General features: G+C 34.8%; 1 protein-coding gene across 4 annotated transcripts in view; it reads left to right on the forward strand.

The window, feature by feature from the left end:
- Positions 1-27820, forward strand: part of Ythdc2 (YTH N6-methyladenosine RNA binding protein C2) — a 69694-nt gene that overhangs the window by 26125 nt on the left and 15749 nt on the right. For 2 of the 4 annotated variants that reach the window (XM_074058867.1, XM_074058870.1), the window contains 15 exons: positions 4592-4770; positions 4991-5087; positions 5168-5255; positions 5344-5424; positions 7832-7914; positions 10648-10753; positions 12052-12171; positions 12859-13131; positions 14644-14770; positions 15758-15963; positions 16305-16500; positions 20745-20854; positions 22863-23155; positions 24471-24521; positions 26246-26423. In XM_074058867.1, the coding sequence (XP_073914968.1) occupies positions 4592-4770; positions 4991-5087; positions 5168-5255; positions 5344-5424; positions 7832-7914; positions 10648-10753; positions 12052-12171; positions 12859-13131; positions 14644-14770; positions 15758-15963; positions 16305-16500; positions 20745-20854; positions 22863-23155; positions 24471-24521; positions 26246-26423 (2188 nt within the window). The remainder of the gene's footprint in view (positions 1-4591; positions 4771-4990; positions 5088-5167; positions 5256-5343; positions 5425-7831; positions 7915-10647; positions 10754-12051; positions 12172-12858; positions 13132-14643; positions 14771-15757; positions 15964-16304; positions 16501-20744; positions 20855-22862; positions 23156-24470; positions 24522-26245; positions 26424-27820) is intronic. The other 2 variants (XM_074058868.1, XM_074058869.1) reach the window with 2 other exon arrangements.

A 27820-nucleotide genomic window follows, 5' to 3' on the forward strand; every position in this document is an offset into this window, starting at 1 on the left:
TCTTTAAAGATGAACAAACTGTCAAGGATTGACAACTAGACATTTGAGTGGGAAAAGCACCCATAAATCAAACAAATCAAAAAACTATAGCAACTAAAAACTGGGATTTGGATAAAACTAAGTATCAGTGAGCAGAAGAAAACTTAAAAAAAAAAAACAAAACAACCCCCCCAAACAAAAACAAAACTATAATAGAAGATAATGCTTTCATGAAACAAAAATAGCGTATTATAAAAAAGGAACAGAGCACAAATCTTTTTCAGGTTTCATCTTCATGACACCTATCCAAATTTACCCTATCGATATAGCAACTGCTTATCCATGCTGTCCATCTCCTAACCTGCTCTATTTTTTCTTTTGCTCAGAGAAGCTGCCTCTAGGTTTGCCCTAAACCTACTTGGTTTACTTGCTATTTTCATTAGTTATTGTGTATCTTCTTTCTCTACTAGAATTTAAGTAAGGCTTTTGTCTCCTTTGTTAAAGAGCAGTGCCTGAATACAGTAGATCAGTGAACACTTAATGAATGAATAAGTGAGAAAGAGCTCATATAAATTGGGCATGCCTGTAATTCCACAGGAGGTGGAGATGTGGAGGATTGCAGTTTGAAGCAGCCCCAGGCAAAAAGTTAGCAAGACTCATCTCAGTCAATAAGCTGGCTGGGCATGGTGATATGCTCTGTCATCCCTGCTGTGTGGGAGGCTGTAAGTAGGAGGATCACAGTCCAAGGCTAGTTTTGTGCAAAAATGTGAGACCCTACCTGAGAAACAACTAAAGCAAAAAAGAGTTGAGAGTGTGGCTCAAGTGGTAGAGTCTAGTAAATACAAGGCTCTGCGTCCAAACCTCAGTCCTGCAAAAAAGTCACAAAAGTTAAAAGATATAACAATAATTTAGAAGAGTTCTAAGATAAATTAGAAAACATTGCCTGCAAAGTACAAAAAGTATTTAAGAGTTGGAAAATGATAGAAGTAAATCCTTCTTTAGAGAATGTGTTCCAAACAAAACAGTAAAACAAATACCCACCCAGAAAAACATAGTAGACCCAGTGCAGGGGTTAGGCGAAAGGAATGCTGTGAGTATTGCACAGCAGATGAGTGGTACTGTGACAGGTATTCAGCAGACTAGTCCCTTAAGAACAGAAGATGGAGGGCTCCAGGAAGGAAGTCTCTGAGAGGAAAATAAATCACCTGGTAGTTTTAAGTAAAAGCCTTATGAGTCCTTGGGAGAACCTGGGAAGATTTAATGATCAGTTCACAGAACACTAAGCAAATAAAAAATAAATAATAATTACCCTGGGAAAAGCCAAAAGTTGCAGAAGAAGGAAGGTGTTATCATAGTTGACAATTTTGCTCACAATAAATCTTGCTTACATGGTTATTTATAGTAAAAGGCTGGATGAAGATTTCATGAAATTTGTAGAGTTTGGAGCAGGAGGAAAGTTGATGGCAGCGGAGATGGTGATTCAGTAGTTGGAGGTTCACTGGTAACGACTAAATTGTTAATAAATAGAAAAAGTGCATGTTGCTTAGAAGTATGGCAGTAAATACCAAAAGAAATGACTAAAACACTTTAAAAGGTCCTAGGTAGTATGACTACAGATTTTTGTCATAACTTTGAAAAAGCAGAAAGAGAAATCAGAAGGGTAATATATGTACTTTAAAAATGCAAATGTTACAATGAAACTCCCTGTATAGCTATCATGAACAAAAATGCCTTTATTCAAAACGGAGACAAGAAAACAGGTCCTGTCTGGGAGTTGTTACTGTGGGACAGGGGAGAATATATGAAAGGGTGTAGGAGTGGAAATATTATGTACTCATTTATTAAAAATGGAAAAATGAGATTTGTTGAAACTATTCTAGAAATGAGGGTGTAGGCGGGGATGAAGGAGAATGATGGAGTGAATTCAACTATGATACATCGTAAGAACTTTTGTAAATGTCATATTATACAATAATAATAATATTTAAAAATAAATAAAGTAGAACAGTTCTATGAAGCCAATTTAATGATTTCTTTTTTTTGGTGGGGGGGGAGGGGTGTGAGGCTAGTGATTGAACCCAGGGCCTTGTTAATGCTGTATAGCTGCACAGCACTCTTCCGCTGGTCTATATCCCTGGTTCCTAACTATCTTTTTTAGAGACTAGATAAACCTCAATTTGATATTTTAGATAAGTTATGTAGACCTTTAGGTATGAAAGGAAAATTTTAATGTTTTTATAATTCATTGGTAAGCCTCTATTTGTTTAAAGCCTATAAGACTCTCAAGAAAGAAAAAAAAATGGAGTCTGAAGTTAAAATATAGGGAAACAAGAACAAATAACATGTTTCATTTGACCTGGGTTTTGTAATTCTATAGATGTCGTCCCAGGCATTAGCAAGAAGTAAATATTTGAAGTGTGAAGTTGTATCATTTTAATCTCACTGACAGTGTAGGTTCCATTCTCAAAATTCTTGATAGAAACAAATGCCAATTCTGATCTAGAAAGTTTTGTTGTCATTTCAGTAAATAGTACCTAACCCTTTGACTGTTCCCTACATTCTTCCCATAGACACTCGTTTACTGAGTAAAGCAGTTTCCTAGGTAGTACTTTTAATTATCATGGCCAATTGGGCTTTCTTTTTATTCCATAGATCATAACATTATCAATTATAAGTTTCAAATATTTAAGATTAAATTTTTAAAACTTTTTATTATTGTACTGAGTGTACATTGTGAAATTTATCAAAGTTCTTACAAAATATCATAGTTGAATTTACCCCCTCCATTTGCCTTTATCCTCACTCCCCCCATTCCTGGAACAGTTTCAACAGGTCTCATTTTCTAATTTTCACACATGAGTACATAATATTCCCACCATATTCACCCTTTTACAACCTTTCCTTATATCCTTCTCCCATTGGTGCCAGCCCCCAGACAGGATCTGTTTTACCTTCCTGTTCTCCATTTTTGAAAAAAAAAAGACATTTTTGTTTGTATAAGATAGCTATACAGGAAATTTCATTGTGACATTTCCGTGTATAAGATTAAATTTGTTTGCTAGATTATTGATATTGATAGCTTTAAACTAAGACTGTTCTTCATTTGCTTATAAAAAAGTAAGAAATGATAAACTTAGAAAATTTTGAAACAGAATTTGAAATTCAAAATATTGCAGTTGTGTGAATTTAACATTTTCCCTGTTGAAAACAATCTGAGCTTCTTAAGAGCAACTGAACTAAATTGAACTTCCTATACCCTGTTGATAATTGCCAGTGATGGCAGTTGGGTATGTTTATATACAGGATGAAACAAGTCATTTCAGTCATTTGTGCTCATTCTGGGCTTTTGGAAACTAGCATAATCTTCCTCCTTTTATTATACAATTACCCGTAGACTTTCTTTTATGTGGGGCATTTGTCAGAATATTGCTTATAATAGCGGACAATTAGAAACAATCTATTAAGAAAAATAGAAATGATCAAAAAACTTTTTGAGATAATTCACATTCCACAATTTGTACATTCAGATGTACAGTTCAGTGATATTTTTTGTATGCTCAGACTCATGCAGTCATCACCACAGTCAATTTTAGAACATTTTCATCATCAGAAAAAGAAGCTTACACTCGTTACGTTTACTCCCTATTTCCCTCAACCCTCCTAGCTGTAGGCCAACTGCTGGTCTACTTCCTATTTCTAGTCTGGACATTTCATATAAATGGAGTCTTGTAATTGGCTTCTTTCACTTTACATAATGGTTTCAAAGTTTATCCTTTTTATGACCAGATAATATTCCATTGTATGGATATACATTTGTTAATTTGTGAACATTTGGATTATTTCCACTTTTTGACTATTATGAAAAATTCTGGTGTGAACATTTTGTATACAGATTTTTAATTGACAGACACATGTGATTTAATTTTCCCATTTATCTCTAGAAGTAGAATTACTGGGGAATATGGTAACACCTTGTTTACCTTTTAAAGACTGCTAAAGAACTGCTATAGTGTTTTCCAAAGCAGCTGCACCATGTTGTATTCCTGGTCAGAGTGTAGGAGGTCCTCTGCACCCTCCCCAGCACTTACTATCTATCTTTTTTACTGTAGTCATCCCACTGGATGTGGAGTGGTATTGTTGTGATTTTGCTTTGTATTTCTGTAACGACAGATGATGTCAATTACCTTTTCATGTGCTTATGGGTCGTTAGTGTATTTCCTTGGAAAAATCTCTACAGATGTGATTTTTCTCAAAAGCACTTGCCAGATTTTACTTCAATAATGCCTTTGAAAGAAAAACATGAATTATGTTCTAGCTAGTGCATTGTGTCTCCTACCTGCCTTAGGATATGTTGGAAATTTGAAGGCCATATAGAATTGTTAGCCTTTGGGAGTTACTCTTCTTTTTTTTTTTTTTTTTATTTTTATTATTTTATTATTCATATGTGCATACAAGGCTTGGGTCATTTCTACCCCCTGCCCCCACCCCCTCCCTTACTACCCTCTCTGCCCCCTCCCTTTCCCCCCACCCCCTCAATACCCAGCAGAAACTATTTTGCCCTTATTTCTAATTTACTCTTCTTAATGAAAACTGACTTGATCTTGTTTTTTAGTGCTTCGCTGGAATTTGGAAATTTGGATGAAAGTTCTCTGGTTCAAACAAATGGAAATGACCTCAGTGCAGAAGACAGAGAGCTCCTGAAAGCTTATCATCATAGTTTTGATGATGAGAAAGTTGACTTGGATTTGATCATGCATCTTCTGTACAATATCTGCCATAGCTGTGATGCTGGTAAATAAATGTCTAAGAGAACTGGAACAAAATGAATGCATTCATTTAAAATTAGTATTTTGATGGTACAAATTTTTATATAATTGCATTGATATTAATACACGAGTAACTGACATTTTATGATAGTTTACCAGCGTATGAAAACATGTGAGATAATTACAGTTAGTTCTGTGACGATCTCTAGGTGCACAAGATTTAATATCAAGCATTCTTCTCCAAGGTGCAGTGTTGATCTTCCTCCCTGGATACGATGAAATTGTTGGGCTGAGGGATCGCATCCTGTTTGATGACAAGCGCTTTGCTGACCATACACATAGGTAAAATCGAAAGCTTTCTATTTGTTGTTCGAAATAACAGACAGGAACTATACTGTATTTTTTCTTTCAATTGTCAATAGATACCAAGTCTTTATGCTTCATTCAAATATGCAAACATCTGATCAAAAGAAGGTATTAAAAAACCCACCTGCAGGTGTTCGAAAAATAGTAAGCTTCATAAAATCTTGTTTTTTCCATTTTTATTAGTCATTGTCTGTTTTCATATTGATCATAAAACAATGTCCTCCTATTGTAGATCCTTTCCACTAATATTGCTGAAACCAGCATCACAGTCAATGATGTTGTCTTTGTTATTGATTCTGGCAAAGTGAAAGAGGTATGTATGGATAAGTTGTGTTTTGACTTAAATGAAGAAGGCTGAGTTCTGTTCCTGCAAATACTTTTATGAACAGTTCAGTTGAGTGGAAAATGTATTTGTAGATGAATTTAATATAGTAAATATTTAAAGCTAAATCAGTATATAGGATCTATTTTGTTATTTCAGCAAATTACACAAAATTTAGCTTCTACTCATTAAAAAGAAAGTAAAGGATTTGACTACAGTAAAAATTTTGTCACACAGTGTGGTAATTTGATTGCTTATTTTCTGATTTCCTTCTACTTGTGGGGATGGATCATGTACTCATTGCTATAGCACCAATGCCTCACATACAGTAGGTGTTCAGGATACTTAGTTCAAAACAATCTTGATGGGAGAAGCAATCCCATCTACTCAGGTGGAAATTGTAAGGATCTCAGCCTGAGGCTGGCCTCTGGCAAAAAAGTATGAGACCCTTCCTGTAACTAAAGCAAAAAGGGCTGGGGTCATGGCTCTGGTGGTGCAATGCCTGCCTACTAAGTGCAAGACTTTGAGTTCAAACCCCAAAACCACCAAAAAAGCAAAAACCTATCAAAAAAAAAGGAAGCCAAAAGTTATATAAACTAGGGTCAACAAACATCAGACTTCTGATCTGTAAAAATAGTTTTCCAACCCCTTATATAAATAAAAGGTAACATTTATTTCTTTTTTAGTTTGGAATACCTGGCAGCTCACTTGTTCCACGTTCACGCTCTCTCTCTCCCCACCCCCACTTCCTTCCTTCTCTTCCTCTTCCTCTCTCTCTCTGTCTTTCTCTCTCAGTACTAGGGATTGAACTCAGTTTTGCACTTGCTAGGAAGGTGATGTACCTACCACATGAGTCACACCCCAGTCCCATGCCTAGCAATTCTCACTGTCCCTAACTTTTGGTAGATTCATTCACTGTGAGAATGAAAGTGGCAGTGCTCATTGAATTTTCAAGGGAAGAGATATTATTCATTTTTTAGAGGGCAAATTTTTTTATAGTAGAGCTATATATACCTGTATATAAATTTTAATATAAGTTTTAGGAATATCTAACATAGAATAAGTTTTTTGTTACAGAATTTGGTTATATTTGTTACAACTGGTATGAGGAAAAAGTATTTCTTTTGTAATAGAATAATAGTGAATACTATCAATAAAGCTCAAGTATAAGCCATTAAGTGTTCAGTTTGTTTTGCTCTAAAATTATCTAAGCTGATGGAAGTAGATTTTGAATATTTTAGAAATTAATTCCTTTAGGTATTTATTAAATAAATCATGGCTTAAACAAGGTTATAGTGTCAGAAGTTATTTTATATCTAATATTGACAAATGAAACATTAAAAAGTAAGCATATTTTGTAAAAAATTCTATAATTAAGCTACTCATGAAAGTACATTTTTATTATTTGCTCTCTGTAGTTATTTTATGGATTGAATGCTTGAAGTATATAGTTAGGAAAGTGTTCTTTTTTTTGGTGGTGGTATTGGGGTTTGAACTTAGGGCCTTGCACTTGTGAGGCAGGTGCTCTACAGCTTGAGCCATGCCTCCATCCCTTTTTGTGTAGTTACTTTTAGGATAGGGTCTCTCTTTATGCCCAGGCAAGGTTGGGCAGTCCTCCTTTTCTACTTCCTATATGGCTTGGGATGATAGGCATGTGCCACTGTACCCAGCTATTGGCTGAGACAGGGTCTCATGAACTTTTTGCTTGGGCTGACCTCAAACTGTGATCCTTCTGATCTCTACCTCCTTGGAAGCTAGGATTACAGGTGTGAGCCACTGTGCCTGGCTAGGAATGTATTCTTTTAAAATATTTCTGTACAACAAATTTTCCTTTGGGGTTCTTTGAGGCAGTATGGCATTTTTTATAACATTCAGGGTAGGTGAACTTTGTTAGTAGCTCAGCAAGAGATAAAGTGGAAGTAGTTAAAAATGCCTCACTTTGGGGTAAGATTAGTTTAGTGGTTTTTCTTGGTCCTTCAGATGAGCTCCCTGAGAAGTATTTCAGAAAATGCCTTTGCTTGATTAGTCCTGTCCCTTACAGTGATGTAAATGTGATGGAAAAACTACCTCAAGGCAATAGATCAGTTTTTCCCCAATCTTGGTGTCTCATGAGACCTGGCCTGCCACTGTTCACCTGTAAGCAGAGAATGGCAGGTAGCTCTGCAGAGCATAGTGGGGAGTTTTACACCTCTTCTGGGTTTAGTTTAATTTTCAGTCTTTTTCCTTAGAATTTTGTAACCCAGAAAACTTAATTTTTAAATATCCGTACTCTTACAATTATTTAATCAAGAGTGGACTTTAAGTTAAACTTCATGTTAAAATAACTTGATAACATTTCTTGCTATTATCTTTTAAATACTTTTTATGTTTTAACATAAAGATGATTTAAATATTGCAGAAATCCTTTGATGCACTGAATTTTGTTACAATGTTAAAAATGGTATGGATTTCCAAAGCTAGTGCCATACAGCGGAAAGGAAGGTAATGCATTTGATGTACATTTACTCACTTGCCATAAAATAGAAATGTTTCCATATATATTGCATGTTTGCTATCTGTTTCACCTTCTATGAAATGTTAGCTTTCACAGTAGTCTTAGTTTTTATATTCTTTACAAAGCAAAATATTGTAAAACTTTTTCAAAATCTAAATTTAGGTTATGCTAAACTGAAACTACGTAGTATAATTCAAGCTAAGATGTAAGAACCTTAAACAAAAGCAAAAATTTTAAACATTTGCAATACAGAATAAAGGACTGAGTTTCTTAGTATACAGAAAAGCCCTTTAAAATCAAACAAAAACCAGTAATAAAATGTAAAGAATAAAATAGTTTACCAAAATAAAGAATATGCCTGTCTTCTTAATACACTACCTTACCTCATGTCTACCAAATGAATGGAAATGAGCAAAGTACAATTTTTTTCTTTTACTTATCAGACAAACTTTGATGACAATGTTTTACAAAATACACAACACAGTGGGGAAAACATGCAGTAGGCTTTCATATTTTACTGATATGAGTGTAGATTGGTATGATTCCTTCAGAGGCCAAGTTGAAACTGTTTATCAAATCTATTCTTTGACCATGGATTCCATTTCTCTTGATTTATCCTGATTATGTATGTTCAAGAAAGTTCTTTGTAACATTGAGCTTGAGAACAGTGTAGTGTCCATCAGTAGTAAAGTGATGAAATAAATTGTTACAGGCACATGTTGGTATGCTAGGGACCTTTTAAAAGGAAAAGTGTAGACCTGTATGTTTTTATATAGAGTTAGTTTTCACATATATGTTAGTATATATGTATAGATGCATACATGAAAGAGTCTGGGAGAAACATTAAAAATAATAGTTTTTGACTCTGAGAAAGGAATATTTGTAGGACTCATGGAAGAAGGAGACTTAACATATGTACATATTTATATGTACAATTGGTTATTTTATTATGTGCTTGAATTACTTTTTAGTTTTTGAAATATTTATTTGCAATGCTGAGGATCAAACCCAGTGCTTCCTGCATGGTAGGCAAGTGTCTGACCTTTGAGCTACACTCCTTTCCCACTTTTTTATTTTTAAAAAGCCAAGATTAAAAAGTATATTTTTTTAGTAATTATAACTTACCTTGCATGTTGATTGGCCAGAAAACATCACATGCTGACTTTAAAATAATGCTTCATGTACCAAGTGTGGGGGTACACACCTGTAATGACAGTACTTGGAAGTTAAAAGCAGAAGGAGCTTGAGTTTGAGACCAGCCTGGGGTATACAGTGAGACTTGTCTCAAACAACAACAACAACAACAAAAAACCGGGGTGGGCAGGGAGAAGGAAGCCTCATATTGAAGACTTCTGGGCTAATTTCTGTACTTTTTACAGTTTCATAGAATGCCCACAAAGCATTATCTTCTTATTGTGTCAGTTCTCTTTATGACACTGTGTCTTGATACAATGAGCTGGATTTATACTGTTACTAGTGTATTATCAGAGATAAACATCAGAAATTACAGATTTTAATACACTAGGACCCACTCAGAGTCTCTTTCATTAATACTTTCACTTACATAAGGGAGAGAAGAGGTAGCCTGGATTGTTGCAGTGATGGTAGAAACAAAGGGAAGTCAATAATTGAAGAAATATTAAAGAGAATTACTGGGGACTGATTGTATGTCTGTGAGTGAGGGGTAAGGAGAAGAGTAGAATCAAGGATGTCATTCAGTTTTCTCACTTGGAAAATTGGATGGTGCTGTCAGCTAGAGAGAATGCAAAGAGTGTTTATATTGAGAAAAATTAATTTTTGGTTGTATTGAGTTTGAGTTGACTGAAAAATCCAAGTGGAGCTGCCTAAGAGGCTTCTGAAGTATATAGGACTCTAATTGGGATTAGGGGTTTCTAGGATGGGTGGAAACTGAAGCTAGGAGGTTGATTAAGATCATCCCAGGAGAGAGGGTAGCATAGGAGAGCAGAAGACTGAGGTACAACTTCAGAGGTACACAACATTTAAGGTCTAGGCAAAGGTAGGAATTCCTCAGAGATTGCTGGTTGGGTGGCTGAGCTGAAGTGTATATTGTCAAAAAGTATTTGATGAAGAAAGAAGTAGTCCAACAATGTCAGATCTTATAGTCCTTATATTGTTTGCCACTCACGATTGTGAGCGCCACGAGGATGGGGATGTTTCTCTGTCTCTACTGTGTTAATGTAGTCAGTAACTTCCATTAGCTGGTATCGTGACTTTGGGCGAACTAAAAAGACTGCTTTTCTTCATTATATTTTTCTTCTCTTTTCCCCAAATTATCCAAGTCTCTAGGATGATGGAATAAATGGCAATTCCTTGGAGTTTTGTAATGCATAATTTGCACAACTAACCAGTGGGCCTAAATAGTGCTTGATAACAGCTCAGTAAAATTGATGGAATTTAAATTACCAAACATTTATTCGTGCTTTGATATTTACTTGCTTTCAAATGTATGTTATTTCTTTTGGTTTTGCCATAATCTTAGAAGGTGTATTAGGTAGGTAACATTTATGAATCTCACTCAGTAAATGAAATAATTCACTCCCTGATGACGAAGTCAGAGGATTCATAGATGGTAAGTAAAGATTCAAACTGAGATGTCTTGATCCTGATTCATTTTTCTTCTAAATCACATGACTTTACAGTTTCTTTATTATGGCTCTTATTCCATTTTTAAGTCTTGACTTTTGCATTTTATTTTTAAGAGCGGGGCGATGTAGACCTGGAATTTGTTTCCGTCTGTTTAGTAGACTCCGATTTCAGAATATGTTGGAATTTCAGACTCCAGAACTTTTGAGGATGCCGTTACAGGTAGAAACTTGTTTAATTCTAAAAACCTTTTGTGTGTGGGAGTGAAGGAGAGAGGGACCATTGTGATTTCTACCAAGTGAACTTTCAAAATATCCATTCAATAAACATAATTGTGTGGATTACATATTATGGAAGGTAGATAATGAGATTTTTCTCTATATGGGAAAACTTAGTAAACGTGCACTTTTTTTTTTTTGTTGTTGTACTGGGGCTTGAACTCAGGGCCTCGTGAACTATTTGCCCAGGCTGGCTTCAAACCGCAATCCTCCTGATCTCTGACTCCACAGTAGCTAGGATTACAGGTATGAGCCACCAGCACCCAGCTAAACCTGCACATTTTTAAAAGGTTATTGGACTACACTTAGAGTTTAGGGCAGTTTAGAAGTGATTTTTTTTAAATATAGCATTTTAGGAGTCTTAACTACATAGTGTTGACCTAGATCATTCTCAGTAGGATGAGAAACCACATTATTTAAGTTAATGCCCTAATCTCAGTGTGAGATGCCAAGATTGCTTTGAAAGTTTTGGAACTGAGTTCATTAAGATCTCCAGGCCTTTATTAATTGTTTTTCTAACTTCATGGACCAACCATATACCACATAGTTTCTAGGGAAAACTACCAGAGGTGCGTTTATTTGATTCTTTAGTGTATTAGGCTAGTTGCTGGCTTCCACATTTTTAAAGACATGCAGGGACTTGTATTTGGTGTCTACATGCTTAAGATGATTTCCTGCTTTCTAGAGCCTATAGGAAATTTCTATTCTCCCTGGTGTAAAATTGAAAATTCTTAGCTAGAACCTAAATTACCCATCCTTTGTGTGTCTCCACTTTTATTTCTTCCTGTTCCTCCTGTCTCTACTGACACCATTAGTTTTTGTTTCTCAAGCACATTTTATTAGTTTGTGTCACTTCCTTTGGGAAAATAGCTTGTTGTCTATCCTATTTTTCTCCAACTTGCTGAATAGTGCCTTGCACCTATAAATATTTGCTGAATGGATAAACAATTGTAGAATATAGTGAGGATAAAGAGGGGAAAAGATTTGTTCTTGGATAGTGACTCTGAGTGTTATGTGTAAGTACTGTGTGAAGAGAAGTTGTCAGATGGGGCAATGGTTATTTTGTTATGAGTCCATGGAGGATATTGATTAAGGTTCTGGCATGGAGGACAAAGTGTGAGCCCATGAACTGTATTGAAAGACATTGTTCTCTCTGTTGTACAGTCTGTGACTTCTATAAAAATTAAGGTTGGTATTATGTTCTTTTTAATTTTTCAAAGTTACTTGCTGCTTTGTTTGCAGGAGCTTTGTTTACATACCAAGCTGTTAGCCCCAGTTAATTGTACCATTGCTGATTTCCTTATGAAAGCTCCTGAACCTCCACCAGCTTTAATTGTAAGAAATGCTGTACAAATGCTTAAGGTTGGTGTCTTCTTTCCTTTTATTTCCATGAACATACATAATTTCTTAACAAGATTTCAACAAATAGATTCTAAAAATATATACAAATATTAATTATCACAAACAAATAGGGTATATCCCAGGAATACAAGGTTGATTCATCACATTTTTAAAAAATGTTTTTATTAGTATATGATAGTTATACAGGGGGTTTCCTTGTGACATTTCCATATTTACATATATTGCACCCTGGTTTGGTTCATCACCACCATCATTCTGCCTCTTTCCCCACTACCCTTCTTAAAATGTCTTCAACAGGTTTCAGTGTTCCATATTCTTACATGTATAGAAAGTACCTTAGCCATATTCACCCTCCTTTACCATCTTTTGTTTACCCTCCCCCTCCTACTTGCTGTCTTAATAGTTTTATTGTACCATTTTTTTTTACTTGAAATTTAAACCAAATGAGAATGTGTCTTAACTTTGTTCTTTAAAAAACATTCCCTTAGATGGTCATGTACTTCATATTGTACTCTTGTAATTAATATGGGTAGAAAATACACACACACACACACACACACACGAAGCAAAATAACATTTTTATGGGATGTATTTTAATGCAAAAAGATTATATTATTTCTTATGGGTTTTTAGGTTAAATATAGTTTTGAGTCATGTCAAAAATGTGTTCTCCATCTTTTCATTTAGACAATAGATGCAATGGATGCGTGGGAAGATCTCACTGAACTTGGATATCACTTGGCTGACTTGCCGGTAGAGCCACATCTTGGTAAAATGGTCCTGTGTGCTGTTGTTTTAAAGTGTCTGGACCCCATCCTTACAATTGCCTGCACACTGGCATATCGAGATCCTTTTGTACTGCCTACCCAGGCCTCTCAAAAACGTGCAGCTATGCTTTGCAGGAAACGTTTCACTGCAGGAACTTTCAGTGACCATATGGCACTTCTCAGAGCCTTCCAGGTATCATTACTGTCATTTACTTCTGAGGATACTATGTTGAACACATTTCTGGGGCAAGTGTAGCAATTTAAAAATGATAAAAATAATTCCATTAGTTTTGATTGCTGATATGTTAAAATTATCAGCTTTTCTCTGCTTTGTTTTTTCCTCCATTTTCTCCATATAAAGATACATGTATGTAGTGTATGTAGTTATTTATATTTATACCTGTATTTATTTTTTAATACTGAATTCCTTATCTTTAAATCATGTCTCGGGCAAGGAATGCTCTAAAAATTTAGTGTAGAACCTTATATGTTATTTAAAGTATACAGAACAAAGCTTAGAAGAAAATTACCTTGAATTTGAGCTGTGCATGGTGGTGCTCTTCTGTAATCCCAGAACTCAGGAATCTGAGGCTGGAGGGTCATGAGTTTGAAGCCAGTCTGGGCTACATAGTGAGGCCCTGTCTCAAAAAGAAAAAGAATCTTGAATTCAAGTCTATTGGATTTTTTAGGATACATCTTTTTCTTGTGTGCTGGGAATACTGTGCCAAGAATTTAATTTTATAAAGCAGAAAATCCAAAAATCATTTAAGACCTTTTAAGATTTTAGTGAGCAATTGAGGAAAAGATAGGGAAAGTTGACTTCTGAGGAAGAGAAACACAATATGATTTTTGAAATTCAGATACATGGTGAAGAATATATTATTTCTTAAAAAGATAGACATCTTTATCCTTAAATTCTGTTGAATACAGATTGTGCCTGTATAGTTTTTTTTTTAAATGTCTATTTTGTAGGCTGTATCTGGATAGTTTTTGAAAATTTCTCTTTGTTTATAGAGAAAGTTCTCTTTTTCAGGCATGCAAAATTTTTCGAACACATAATTTTAAAAATAATTGTGAGCTCTTTTAATTATGAGTATTACTGAATGGTGGATGACTTAGTGTTATTAGTTGTGGTATTAGTTACCATATGTATTTGATCATTTGAATGATAATGTCAGGGAAATTAGGAGTACAATTCCTATGTTTTTTGTTGTTCCAGATGGATAAGCTGCTTTTTTGGTCTTTCAGTTAATATTCTAAAGCAAGAGAACTCATTTTTAAAGGGTCGGTTTTTTTATACTGTATATTTATGATTTCTGGAAATCCCCCTTTTTATTCTTACAGAGAGTAGGCGGCTAATATGCAGGTTATTTTTAGAGTTGTAGGATTCTTAGATATAAAAGTATTGTGGTTTAGTTGAAAGTGTCCACATTTTTTGTGAAATAAAATTAAGCAACTATATTGAGAAAGTAAAATTCTTACAAAGCTTGTCATATTGGGATTTTACAAACTCAATGACTGTCATATTATTTGAGTATAAATTTTAATGAATGACAAACTTCGTTTGATTGTAAGCTTTTTGTTTTTGTTCAGTAATTAGAATAAGAATTGACTTTGAGTGATTGATGTAGTGGTTTTCAATTATTTTGTTGCCTCACCAAGAATTGATTGGTAAAAGAGTCTTGTTACGTAATTATTTTTATAGGCATGGCAGAAAGCACGAAGTGATGGGTGGGAGCGAGCCTTTTGTGAAAAGAATTTTCTCTCACAAGCTACCATGGAAATAATTATTGGCATGAGAACTCAGTTGCTTGGTCAACTTAGAGCGTCAGGTAAAATTTCTCACAATCTGTTTTAACTTCTAACAGTGCCCTACCCACACCTCTTATTTCTTGTGTTAGCTGATGCCAGCTCCCTTATTTTAATAGCATTACCACATTGTACACTTCACATTCATTAGTTTCTTTGTAGACTTCACATGACCTGAACTATTGCTTGTGGATGGAAAAAGCTGATAGTGCATGTTTTATCACTACTAATGAATAGTTGTTTTAGCTCTATGGAACAGAAATTGTAAAAATTTAAATAGGTTGATATTAATACTGATACTTGATTGTTTTTTCCAAGAGGATTGTAATGTTTTTGTTTCCTTTTACAATTGTTTCTTAGGATTTTTTTTTTCTAATAGCATAGTACATTGAAGCAAAAGTCAAAAGAAAAGTATCAGAACCTGGATTCATGTATTAGCTGAAGTACCTGAGTAACAAAGTAACATAAGGAAATAACCAGAGGATTTAGTTTTCTCAAATTTGAGGAATATGAAGGAAGGATTTTTAAAACTTAAGCAAGAATACTGTGCAATTGCTTGACATCACCCTCAGAATTAATGTCTGTCATAACTAAAACATTATTGATAATAGAAGAATGGTTTGAGTTTCTGGGAACTTAGTATATTTGTGATAGCAGCTAGTGAAGAACTTTACTGCAAAAATGTACATTTAGAGCTGGTCATACTTGCAGTCCTAGCACTCAGGACACAGAGGTAGGAATATCATGAGTTTGATGTTAGTCTGTCTCCAAAAGAGAGGTACACTAAAAACAAGTTGCTAAATCCCCAATAAAAAAAGTCCTAAATCCAGCCTGAGTAGATACAGACCTTCCTATATTGGTTCTGTATCTTAGACTTTCCAGAATAGATTTTGTTTTTTGTGGAATTTGAGTATCATTAAACTTATGTGACTTATACAAAAGTACACAAGTCTTAAATATCTTTTGCACAATAGAAAAGTATAATGTGTTTTTTGTTTCCCCTTCCCTAGGTTTTGTTAGAGCACGAGGTGGTGGTGACATTCGAGATGTTAACACAAACTCCGAGAACTGGGCTGTCGTTAAAGCTGCGTTGGTGGCAGGCATGTATCCTAATTTAGTCCATGTGGACAGAGAGAATGTAGTATTGACAGGGCCAAAGGAGAAAAAAGTACGATTTCATCCCACTTCAGTTCTCAGTCAGCCTCAATATAAAAAGGTAAAACATTTTTAATTCTCTTAGGCCTTGAGGTGAAAGCAGGTTAGGTAGCTGAAGGTCAACAAAAAGTACTCCAAATACCTGTGTGCTTTAAGAAATTAATTAGTTATATATGCATAATGAGAAATTGGAACAAAATTTTGATTAAATTTTAAGAGTTAGAAGAGGTAACACTGGAAGAATGATGAAGACTTTTAATACAAATTACGTGAGCAATGACTTGCTTTAGTTTTTGGTTGGGTACTAACATTCATCATCTGTTTCATCAAGGACTTAAAAGTATTACCAGTAAGTTAGGTGATAAATACAATTAACAACTTTTTGATTTGTTTTCCTAATAGATTCCTCCAGCCAATGGTCAAGCTGCAGCAATCCAGGCCCTGCCTACAGATTGGCTTATTTATGATGAAATGACCAGAGCCCACAGAATAGCTAATATTAGATGCTGCTCAGCAGTGACCCCTGTCACTGTGTTGGTATTCTGTGGACCAGCTAGGTTGGCAAGTAATGCTCTTCAGGAGCCTTCATCCTTTAGAGGTAAATGTATTGAGAAGGAAATGAAATCTATATGAAATGAACTAAACCACAATCATCAAATTATAAAAATTTGCGTAGTAGTAGCTCACTTTTAAAATAGTGAGACAATTAGGAAATACTAAGATGCTCTTGAAATGATTTCTGAGGTAACATGACATCAGTTTCTGCATATTGGCTAATCTTGCTGATAGGAAAGTTTGTTTTCCACTTGAATTTAAGTAGTAATTTGACATAAATGCAATTTGTGAAAGGAATAATATGTCACTAATAATCCCATTATCCTTACGCAAACACTTTTTATTATTATATTTTTTTCTACTTGTTTACATATTTTAAATTATTTTTCTCATAGTCTGCCTTCATTGTATAGAATATTATAAACATTTTTAATATTTCATATTAATGGCTTGCAAAATGTTCTGTTACCTTGAAGTGGCATAGTGCACTTAAAGTGTTCCTTTACAGTTTGGCATTTGGATGGTTTCATATTTACTATTCAGCAATTCAGTAAATATTTATCAGATACCATGCTAAGCTTTATAGCTATAACAGAAAAGTAGATGCTCCCATCTTCAGGACTTTACACAGTAGAGGCTACAGCCAGACTGTAAATAAATTGACAATTTTCACAGTGCCTTTAAGGAAATAAAAAAATGGACTGCCTTAGGGGTAACCTACTTTAGAAAGAAAGCCTAGACAAGTTGCTCTGAGAAGATGAAACTTAAATTGAGGCTTGAAGTAGGAGAAGCTAGCCATGTGAAGAAGCAGAAACATTCTACCTGTGGAGGAAGACGGGAAACTCCAGGACTCTACACTAGGAAATGAATGGTTTTGCAACTGACAGACAGGCTCTGTGATTGGGGCACATTTATCAGTAGTAGAGAGCAATGACCTACGTAGAAAGGAAGGTGCATGGATTAGGATTTTAAGTTAGGGAGTGAGGGCATAATGTGGTTTTTGTTTGAAAAGTTCATTTTGGCTAAGGGAATGGGTGATTAAGGGACAAGAAGGGAAGAGTGGGGGCAGGTAGGAAGGAGGCTCTTGGAGTGGTCTTATGACTGATGATAGCTTAGAACTAGTGTGGCAGCTAATATGAAAAGAAGTAGATTCAGAATTATTTTGGAGACATTAGTCTCTGCTGCATTGAATATGGGTGATAGAGGAAAGGGAAGAGTCAGGTATAAATCTCAGAATTATGGCTGTAATAGCTTTCTGAATGATGATATTTAAAATTCAAAAAACTGGGTGGAGCAGGTTGTGTAGGAGAAAATTTAAGAGGTCTGCTCAGGCAAGCTAAGTCTAGGCTGACTGAGACATCAAATGTTTTTTTAAAAGGCAGTTGGATATACATATCTGAGCTGTTGGAGCTCAGGGAAGAGGCCAGTGCAATACAGATTTTGGGAGCCATCAGGTTTGTAAATGATACTTAAAGACACAAGAAGACTTCTCAAGAGAATGTAGATTAGAGGAAGAAAGAGTGCTCCCAGTGTTGGAGGTAAATATATTTCAAGAAAGTAGTGGTCAGGTCTGTTGACTTTGAAAGATGGAAGAAGATTTGGACTGAAAATTGTAAGTTGGATTTGTCTGAATGGCACTCAATGATTTTGACAAAAGTAATTTCAGTGGAGGGATGGACCCAGAGGGGGTTGAGATTATTTGGAGAAAGTAGACATAGGATGGTAGGTAACTCATTAGAGTGTGGCTATGGTGGGGGTGTTGATACCTTCACACCTTCATCTATGTATCTTGCTTTCATTCTTTTAATAAAATTAGTTAAAATTCTTTGAAATGGAAATTACTTTATAAAAGTATATAGATTGTATGGTCCTTCCTCTATTCCTAGCCATAGTGAATTTTTTTGCAGTTATGCGATCATTGGGTATTAGCGTTAAAAATGGTATTTGCTAGCTTACAAAATAATGCCTTTTCATGTGCACTTTTAATTCTGTTCTTGTCATAAAGAATAATTCCCTATGCATTTGTTTATTTCCTTTTAGTTGAGTTCTTTCTTTCATCTTTGCCCATTTACTTATTTGGGTACTAATATTTTTCCTGAATACTTGAGTAATGCGATCTTGAAGGTATTAGCCTTTTTTTCTGTCACATTTAATGCAGTCTTATCTTAGTCTTACATATTTTGTCCATAGATGAGAACATTTCATTCCTCTTGATGTGATAAGTATTTTTCTTTTTTATAATTTGATTTTTAATATTTTTCTTAATGAGGTTGATTCTGGTTTAAAAGTGTAGTTCACCCATTATCTGTACCATTTATTATTGTAAACTGTTATATTCACTATGTCATATTGATCCTTTGGATTTTCTGTTTCTTAAATTATATTACTTGCAGGTGGTAATATGTTTCGTTTGTTACCAGCATTTTTTTCCTTTTGTTTCTTTTTCCATACTTTGGGATACTGTATTAATGTCCCTCTTTGCTTGATGAATTTTAAAGGTTTAAATTCTAAAGTTGTACCATTGATCATAATGTTAATTTATTGTCTTAATAGTGACTTTAGTTAAACTAGGGAAGAATTCTGTCTTATAGTAAAAATGTATACAATTTAAAAAATAGTTTTGAGCATTTGTTCACATAATCAGAATTTGCTTTGCCTATTGATGGGGTATGTAGTTTTCTTAGAGAATTATTTAGTTCTGAGAATGAACCTTCTTTGGATCCAGTAGGATTTATCACACAGCTGAATATTGTAGCATTTTATTTAAAACTAATGTATTTATGTTCATTGGTGAGGCTGATTTATATAGTTTGTGTGGTATGTGTGCTTGTGTGCATTCAGGTATCTTTATGTTTTAGGTGTTAACAAGGTTTTAGGATTAGGTTCAGATTTGTCTTATGAAATGAATTGGTTATAATTTGACTCCTTGAAAATTTAAGAAATTTGTTGGTGCTTTGAATTTCTATGTTGGCATTTTTTGAGGACATCTTTAAATATTTCCTCAAGTAGGGTTGGGCTTTTCTATAGCTTGTTCTTTGGATTTTGCTAAATTTTTTTTATAGAATATAATGAATTTCTTTGAAGATGTCAAATTTATAATTATACATTAGTACATCTTTTTATCTTGTATTAATTTTGTAAAATATTTTCTATTTTTATAAATTTATATTATTTCTGATTTTGTACATAGATGTATGCTTTATTAAATTTATAGATGGTTGTCCATTAATCTTTTCTTTTTAGATTATAATTTTAACTATTTCTACTATTTTGTCTTTCTAATTTATCTATTTTTCCTTTTTCTTTCAGTTTTATGCTATTTTGTAAGATGTATGGTTTTTCTTGACCCTCTGAATTTACATGAGAATTGATTTGAGTATCTGCCATATTTTTTGTATATAGTTCTTTCATACCTTTCTTTATGGCCTTAGTTTCTTCTTCATCCATTTATTAAAGACTGCACTTCAATTTTTTTTTTACTTTAATTTGTATTTATCTTGTGTAGAATTTGTTCCATACCATAAATTTTTGTTTCTTCAGTTTCTTCTGGGGTGTATTTTTTTTTTTTGTGCAGCCTCCTTTTCTGGTTTAGGAACAATTTGTTCCTATATAGTACAGGTCGTCTGTGTGGCAGGGGGATCTCGTGTATGGGTTAGCCCAACTGTGAGCTCTGTAATGTGGTGGTGTGTTTTTCAACCGGATATGTTTAATGACCAGAGAATCTACATCTAAACCCTTCGGTTTGGCATTACTCTGAATTTTTAAGCACATGCAGTGAAAATCCAGCACTATTTTTGTGCCACCAGCCCTACCGTTTGACATGGGTACACCTACCAACTCCACCATTGTAACACTGGATACTTGGTGGCTTTCGGATGTGTATACCCCTGATGGCCTGAGCCAATTCTTAGTTGTTCTTAAAGTGAACATAAAGATATGAGCCTCTTAATCTGCATGATGTTGTGGGATTTTCTGGGTCAAGAGTAGTGAACCATTTTCACACGTCACCTCAGGCCACCTACAGGGAAGAGTGCACTTCAATTTTAAGTTCTTGTCATATTTGTTTTGTTTTTTTGTGTTGCAGTTAGAGGTTGTAGTCTTTAATATGCCTTATTTTTCTTCTTTTAAATATTGATATTTAATTTATGATCTGCTTGATTAGGAGAATTTCCCATACAAGTTGTTAGAATGTTTGGAGGATTTGTACACATAGGGTATTCTGCTTACTGTTTTGCTATGATGTAAGATGGTAAAAGTGGTTTATTCTTTCAATATGTGTTGGGACAGCAGATGGCATTCCCAATGACAGTAGTGACAGTGAAATGGAGGACAGAACTACTGCTAACTTGGCTGCCTTGAAACTTGATGAATGGCTTAATTTCAAACTAGAGCCAGAGGTAAGTTGCTTTTTAATAGGTAATAAATTTCTTTCATTTAGTTAGTATGAATTGGCACAATATGATAGAAATGTTATCTTTAATATTGAACCCTTCGTATTAGAGAATACAGCTTGTTTTTCAGTTTTTTTAGGGCCTTCTTATACTGTCTCCCATTTTTTTTCCCAACAGAGGACTTGATGTCTCTCAATATTTATACATTAACTATTGTCTTAGTCTATTTGTACTGCTGTCACAGAATACCATACTGGGGAATTATGAAGAACGTAATTTATTTCTCAGTTTTTAGAGGCTGGGAAGTCCATGATCAAGGTGCTGATGAGGGTTGCTGTGTGTTTCCAAGATGGCATCTTAAGCCCTGTGTCCTTAAGCAGAGGAATGCTGTGTCTTCACATGGCGGAAGGTGGAAATGCAGAAGAGATGAACTCCCTCCATCAGGCCCTTATAAGGGCTTGATTCCAGTTGTGTCCCCAAAGCACAGCTCCCAACACTGTTACACTGGTGATTAAGTTTTGTCAAGAAGTTTAGAGGAAACAAACATCCAAACCATATTTGAGCATTGTGGGTATATTAAAGATCAAGTACTGAGTACATGAACACTCGATTTGTATAACCTTTTGAGAGAAAGATGAATTCATTCTGTTTTCTCTTTTCATATACCTCTGAATTGGGAAGGGGTAAAAGGGTGTTTTTTTTCTTTCCTTTTTTTTGGCAGTACTGGGGTTTGAGCTCAGGGCCTCATACTTGCTAAGCAGGCACTCTACCACTTTAGCCACTCCACCAGTCCTTTTGTATTGGGTATTTTCGAGATAGGATTTCACGAACTATTTGCCTGGCGCTGGCTTCGAACTGCTATTCTCCTGATCTCTGCCTCCCAAGTAGCTAGGATAGTAGGCATGAGCCACTGGTGTCTGGCTCATTTTTTTCTGGATTTCTTTTTTCTGGGGGACATACTGGGGTTTGAACTTAGGGCCTCACACTTGAAAGGCTGGCACTCTTATCACTTGAGCCATGCCCCCAACCCTAAATTTTGTTTTTTTTTAAATTAAAAATTTTCTTCAAAAACCTTAATTCCACCTCTACTTTCAGAGATCATTCTATGTCCATTTTCTTTTTCTTTTTTTTTTTTGGGAGGGCGGACAACTATGCTGCCAGTAGTCAACACTGGCTAGGTTCATTTTTCTTTTTAACCATCCATTCACTCACCACTGTAACCCACACCAAGCTTTTGCTTCACTGAAACTGTACTTGTTGAGGTCACCTGTATCCTTTAGGTTGTCACAACCAGTCCTTGATGACCTCTTTCTAATACGTGGCACTATTGTTCATAACCTCCTTTTTGTAATCCTGCCCTTCTCCAGTTTTTCTTCATCATTCCTGCCTCAACTTCTTTGTCATTAGTTGCTGTGACATTAATCCCTTTTAATTCTCCTTTTGTCATAGTTATTCCTTCTTCGGCTGTTTCTCTGACTCTTATCTGTGTGTTCATCCCTTATACTTTACATTCTCTAGTTCTCTGCTTTGTTCCTCTCCACTCTGCATGGTCTCTGGGGACCTTACAGCCGGTGTAGATTTAGTCACTGTGTGTGCACTGATGACTTCCAAATTTATATATCCAGCTTAGGCCTTTTATGAATCCAGCTGCCTTCTGGACATCATTTGGATGTTTTGTAGACACTACAGTCTTAGATGAGTAGAACTGAATATATTTTCCTTTCTTTACTTTGCTTTTACTTTTTCAGTATGAATCTCTACCCCAACCAGTGTTTACAGTCTCCATTATTAGACTGTTTCATTTGATTTGTTTCTCTAGTGTCTAGAATATGGTAAATGAGAAATTTCATTTCATGCGTGCACCAGAATGAATGAAATTGGTAGTAAGTTACAGTGAATATAAAATACATCATTTGGAAACGGTTGCAGACTTTAATTAGTAAAGAAGTGTCTTTTATGTATATGATAAACATTTTGCTTGCATCTGTGTGAACTGAGATAACTTTTATTACAGGCCGCCAGTTTATTGCTGCAGCTCAGACAGAAGTGGCATAGCTTATTTTTACGTCGAATGAGAGCTCCATCTAAACCTTGGTCTCAAGTTGATGAAGCTAGCATACGAGCAATTATAGCTGTTTTAAGCACTGAAGAACAATGTGCAGGTTTACAACAACCGTCTGGGATTGGCCAGAGGCCCAGGCCCATGTCTTCAGAAGAGCTTCCTTTGGCATCATCATGGAGGTCAAATAATAGCAGGAAAAGTGCAGCTGACACTGAGTTTTCTGAGGAGTCTGCTACTGCAGAAAGGTAAATTTGTGGCATTTCACCTAAATGGAAGTCCTTTTCTTCAGGAAAATCCATTATTTATCATATTTAATAATTACTTTTAATCTAGAATACATAAAGATCACAGTAAGATGGACAGTTTTTTTGTTGTTAAATACAATTCTAGTAAGTATATGGGTAATGTAAATGATTTTAAGCTACTGGTTCTTACAAGTTATTCAGTAAGGTCATCCTTTTCAGGAAAAACTCAAAATGTTTCATTTCCAGAATTCACAAATTTAAGGTCTCTTAGAAAGATAGCAACATTTTAAAATTATATGTTTTAGGTGATACAGCAAGTGACATTTTTCCTGCAGTGAGAAGTGCTGGCTGTGGATCTTTAAAGAATAGCTTACCTAGTGTGGTGCTGCTGACCAGCATCCCTGCACAAAAGTGCTTCGTTCACTCTGGCATGAGGGATGTAGACTGAACAAAACAGATAAGACCTCTTCCTTCCCAGGGGCAACATTTTATAGGGAGGCATACAATAATATACAAATTTTCTGTTCTGTATCAAAATTTCCGTCACAGTTTAGCCAGATTCTTTTTTTCTTTTAGTATTTTGCAGTTAGATACAATGTTTTTATTGTCAGTGAGTTTTTATAATGAATTATTTATTTCTTGCCTCTAGTATTTATTTCTTCTACTCTAGCAGGATTTATTTTCAAAAGGAGAAGTTGTAATCTTTGTGGGATTACTTCCTAAAGAAACAGTATTTATAATTAGAATTTTCTCTCTAGAATAGTAACATGTTGATGAGATAACACTTTCTTTTAATAAAACTTCATTTACTTGATGCAGAAACTATTAAAATAATAGCATTTGCCCATGTTTCATCTTAAAATTAAACCAATGTCCTTTGAAAATTTCATTTTCTAAATATTACTTTGATAGCAAAGACAAAGATGCCTTTTCTATAAGGGAAGTTAGTTTTGCCACTGTATCTACACCAGAACTCTTTGTTCCTCTTAAATGAAAATTTAGGTGAAAGGGTTAATGGGGAACCCTTCATTTCTACCTGAAAATGTTTTTGGTGGGGTGGCAAATGAAAGAGAAAAGTTAGAATCCATCTTTGAGGGACAGACCAATTTGAAAACCACAAAACTAGACATTTAGTTCTATTTGCAACATCATTTAAATTTTTTTTTTTTTTTTTTTGAAGCAGGTCTGAGGTTTGAACCCGGGGCTTTGCACATGCTCTACGCAACCACTGCACCACTGAGAGATATTCCCAGACTCCATCATTTTAATTTTAATAAGGTTTTCTCCTCAATAAATTCTGTTTTGTAATTTTCAGGTCAGTTAGGTTCCAGGGCAAGAATGATGGAACTTTAATGGTTGTAATGAGGTAATTCATTGATCCTCAGTTCACCACAGAAAAATACTCTAGTTACGTTACTGGTTCAGATGTGCTTTCGTTATGTATTTTGTTGTTAACTTTATATAGGTTATAGCTACTTTTTTTTCTTTTGTGAAAGAATCCTGGATCTAAAATATTTAAGAGATTTGTGTGGATAAGGTGTTTTAACTTGTCTTAGAGACAGTGCAGTAATTATATGTAAGACTATGGAAGCTTATGAATTATTGAAAAACCTATTCTTTTGTTTTAAATTTATTATTGTACCTGTTATTAAACACAGAAAAGTAAATGATATCCAGCGGTGAACTCTTTAGCCAGATTTCACGTGTGTGATTTATCTACCAAAATTTGCATTTTTCTTTCTTGCTTCCTTTTATGTTTTACATACTTTAAAGCAAATTCTACATGTCGTGTTATCTCTCCCTTCTATACTTAAATATGTACCTCTTAAAAATAGGGACATTTTTCCTATATGGCCAAAGTGTTACCAGTTCGGTAAGATTATCATTTCCCCAGTTGTCTCAAACTGTGGGCTTATTTGAGTCAGCAGCCAGGGATTGTACTAGGGTATCCTATGGTGTCATATTTCTTGAGTCTGTTGTGATTTAGAGTATTTCCTGTATTAGCTTTTTTTTTTAAGACACATGGTTTGTGGTCCTATATGGTGTTCCACATAAGGACTTGTATCTTTGCACCCTCCTGGCATTATTTATTCCTAAACTCTAAGTATTTCATGTAAACTAATAAGTGGCTGTCAGAATTTGATTAGATCAGCATTTTGCAAGAATATTTTATAAGTGGTGATGGGTTTTGGTTTTTGTTTTTTTCCTTTTTTGGGTGGGAATGGAATTTGAATTCAGGGCTTTATACTTACAAAGCAGGTGCTATACTGCTTGAACCACATGTCCAGTCCATTTTGCTCTGGTTTTTTGGAGATGAAAAAATGGAGTACTGTTTGCCTATGCTGGTTTCTAACCTCAATCCTCCCAATCTCTGCTTCCCAAGTAGCTAGGATTACAGGCATGAGACACCAGTGCCAGGTTAGACTGTGTTGTGAGCTTTATATTGTATACAGGGAATATTTTATGTCTGGTTGTACCACAAAGACACATACTTTTTAAATAGTTACAATAAATAAATAAATAAATAAATGCCATGTTTGTGGCATTTATTCATAGAAAGAAGAGTCTTAGAGTGTATCTAGAATAATTTTTTAGTTAAACAGATGAATTAAGGCTTAGAAAGAGACTTGCTCGGGATCACAAACCTACGTACTTGTAAATTTATTACTGTTTTAGAAGTCTGTACTCCTGACTCTAGTCTAGTATTCTTTCTGCTTTACACATTGTAATGTTTAGCATTCTTTTAGTCTATTTCACTTGAATTTAATATCTGTTGTGATTTTTATAGATTTTTAAATACATATTATGTTTACCGTATAGTTCAGGTTTTTTTGTGGTTCTGAGGAGCAGACCCAGGGAAGGCCTCATGCATTTGTTAAGCACTCTACTACTGAGCCATTGGGCTACAGTCCAGCTATTTCTTAATGTTTTCTTAGTTTCTTAGTTTTTAAATATAATAGAAGTACAAAATTCCCTTTAAAAATGCTATCCCATACAGAATAATTTCATTGGAACTTTAGATTGAAGTAGCATTGCTTTGTATCATAAACTTATATATAATTGACCTTTGCTTCCTCCTTCTTGTTCAAGAGTACTGATGAAATCTCCATCTCCAGCTTTACACCCGCCTCAGAAGTACAAGGATAGAGGCATTTTACACCCTAAACGGAGCACTGATGACCGGTCAGACCAATCCTCTGTGAAGTCTACAGATAGCAGTAGCTATCCGAGTCCTTGTGCTAGCCCTTCTCCTCCATCCTCAGGAAAGGTACAGTGTCCACAAGTAGAGGAAGTTAGCAGCAGGCTTGTAGCACATCTAGTGTCACAGATTTAAACAAAGTCATAAAAACTTGTACTTTTGTAATTGTGACCTCTGTTCTAGGTATAAGCTGATGCTGGCGAACTGAAGACACTTTGAATAAATTTTTTTACGTTTTTCTGCTTGCCAGGCATTTCTAATCATTATATTCTTGAGATACTTCAACAGATTATTCACTAATGTCATGTAGCTGGGCTGCTTATTCCTTTTTTATTTATTTAAAACCTTTTGGTTAGAACAACAAAAATATTTAAGGCACTTAATTTAAATAAATTTTGGTGTGTAATTTCAAAATTAAAAACAGTTTCTTTCAATTGTTAATTTGTTTCTATAACTCAATAGTTGTACTAACATACACAAAATAAAAAATTAGAAAATAACAAACAGGTTGGGGCTAGGAAGGTAGATGATGTTGATGTGGAATTTAAAACTAGCTTTTTTTTTTTTTTTTTGAAATTGTACTATCAGAGGTTTCCTGTGTTCAGAACGTGTTTACTTTTATTTTCCTGTGTTATTGGCATCTGAGTAAATAAGTGATTTGGGGTTTCTTAGCTATATGTCATCTTTCAGTGAAAATGTCTGTTGAAACAAGTAAGAGAAAATGAATGTTTTTGTGCATTTGCATTCTCAGGTTTTGGAGCTTTGGGTTTATTTTTAAACACCTTTATTAAGGTGCAATTTACACATAAAATTTACCAGTTTAAGCTGTACAATGTAGTGAACTTTGACAAATGTATGTAATTGTGTGTAACTGTAGCACAGCCACATAGAGAACATACCATCATCTAGCACCTTTTACCACTGCTCTGTCCCTAGTTTCATCTTTGTAGAATATCTTGTAAATGGAATCATGTGAATATACCTTTTTATTTTGCTTAATACCATTGAAATCATCCATATTATTGAGTGTATCATAATTACTTTTATTTCTGAGTTCCATTGTGTGGATGTATCACAGTTTACCTATTCACCTGTTGACACAGATGTTTGGGTGGTTTCTCCCTTTTGTGCATTTTGAGTATTTGAATACAAATTTTTGTGTGTAAAGGTTTTCTGTTTTGGGGCAGATATGTAGGGATAGGATTTTTGTGTTGTATATAAGAAACTCCCCAACTGTTTCTCAATATGGCAGTAGTATTTTGCATTCCCTGGAACCATCTATGACAGTTCCATTTGGTTCCTACCCTTGACAAAACTTGAAATGATTTGTCTTTGTAATTTTACCATTCATTGCAGTGGTATACAGTGATAGCCTGTTACTGCTTTAACGTGCATTTCCCCAGGGACTAATGATGTTTAGCATCTTTCTTGTGCTTATTTGCCATTCTTTGTATAGTCTTTGGTGA

This window comes from Castor canadensis, chromosome 16 (genome assembly GCF_047511655.1).
Source record: "Castor canadensis chromosome 16, mCasCan1.hap1v2, whole genome shotgun sequence".
In the NCBI taxonomy this organism is placed as follows: Eukaryota; Metazoa; Chordata; class Mammalia; order Rodentia; family Castoridae; genus Castor; species Castor canadensis.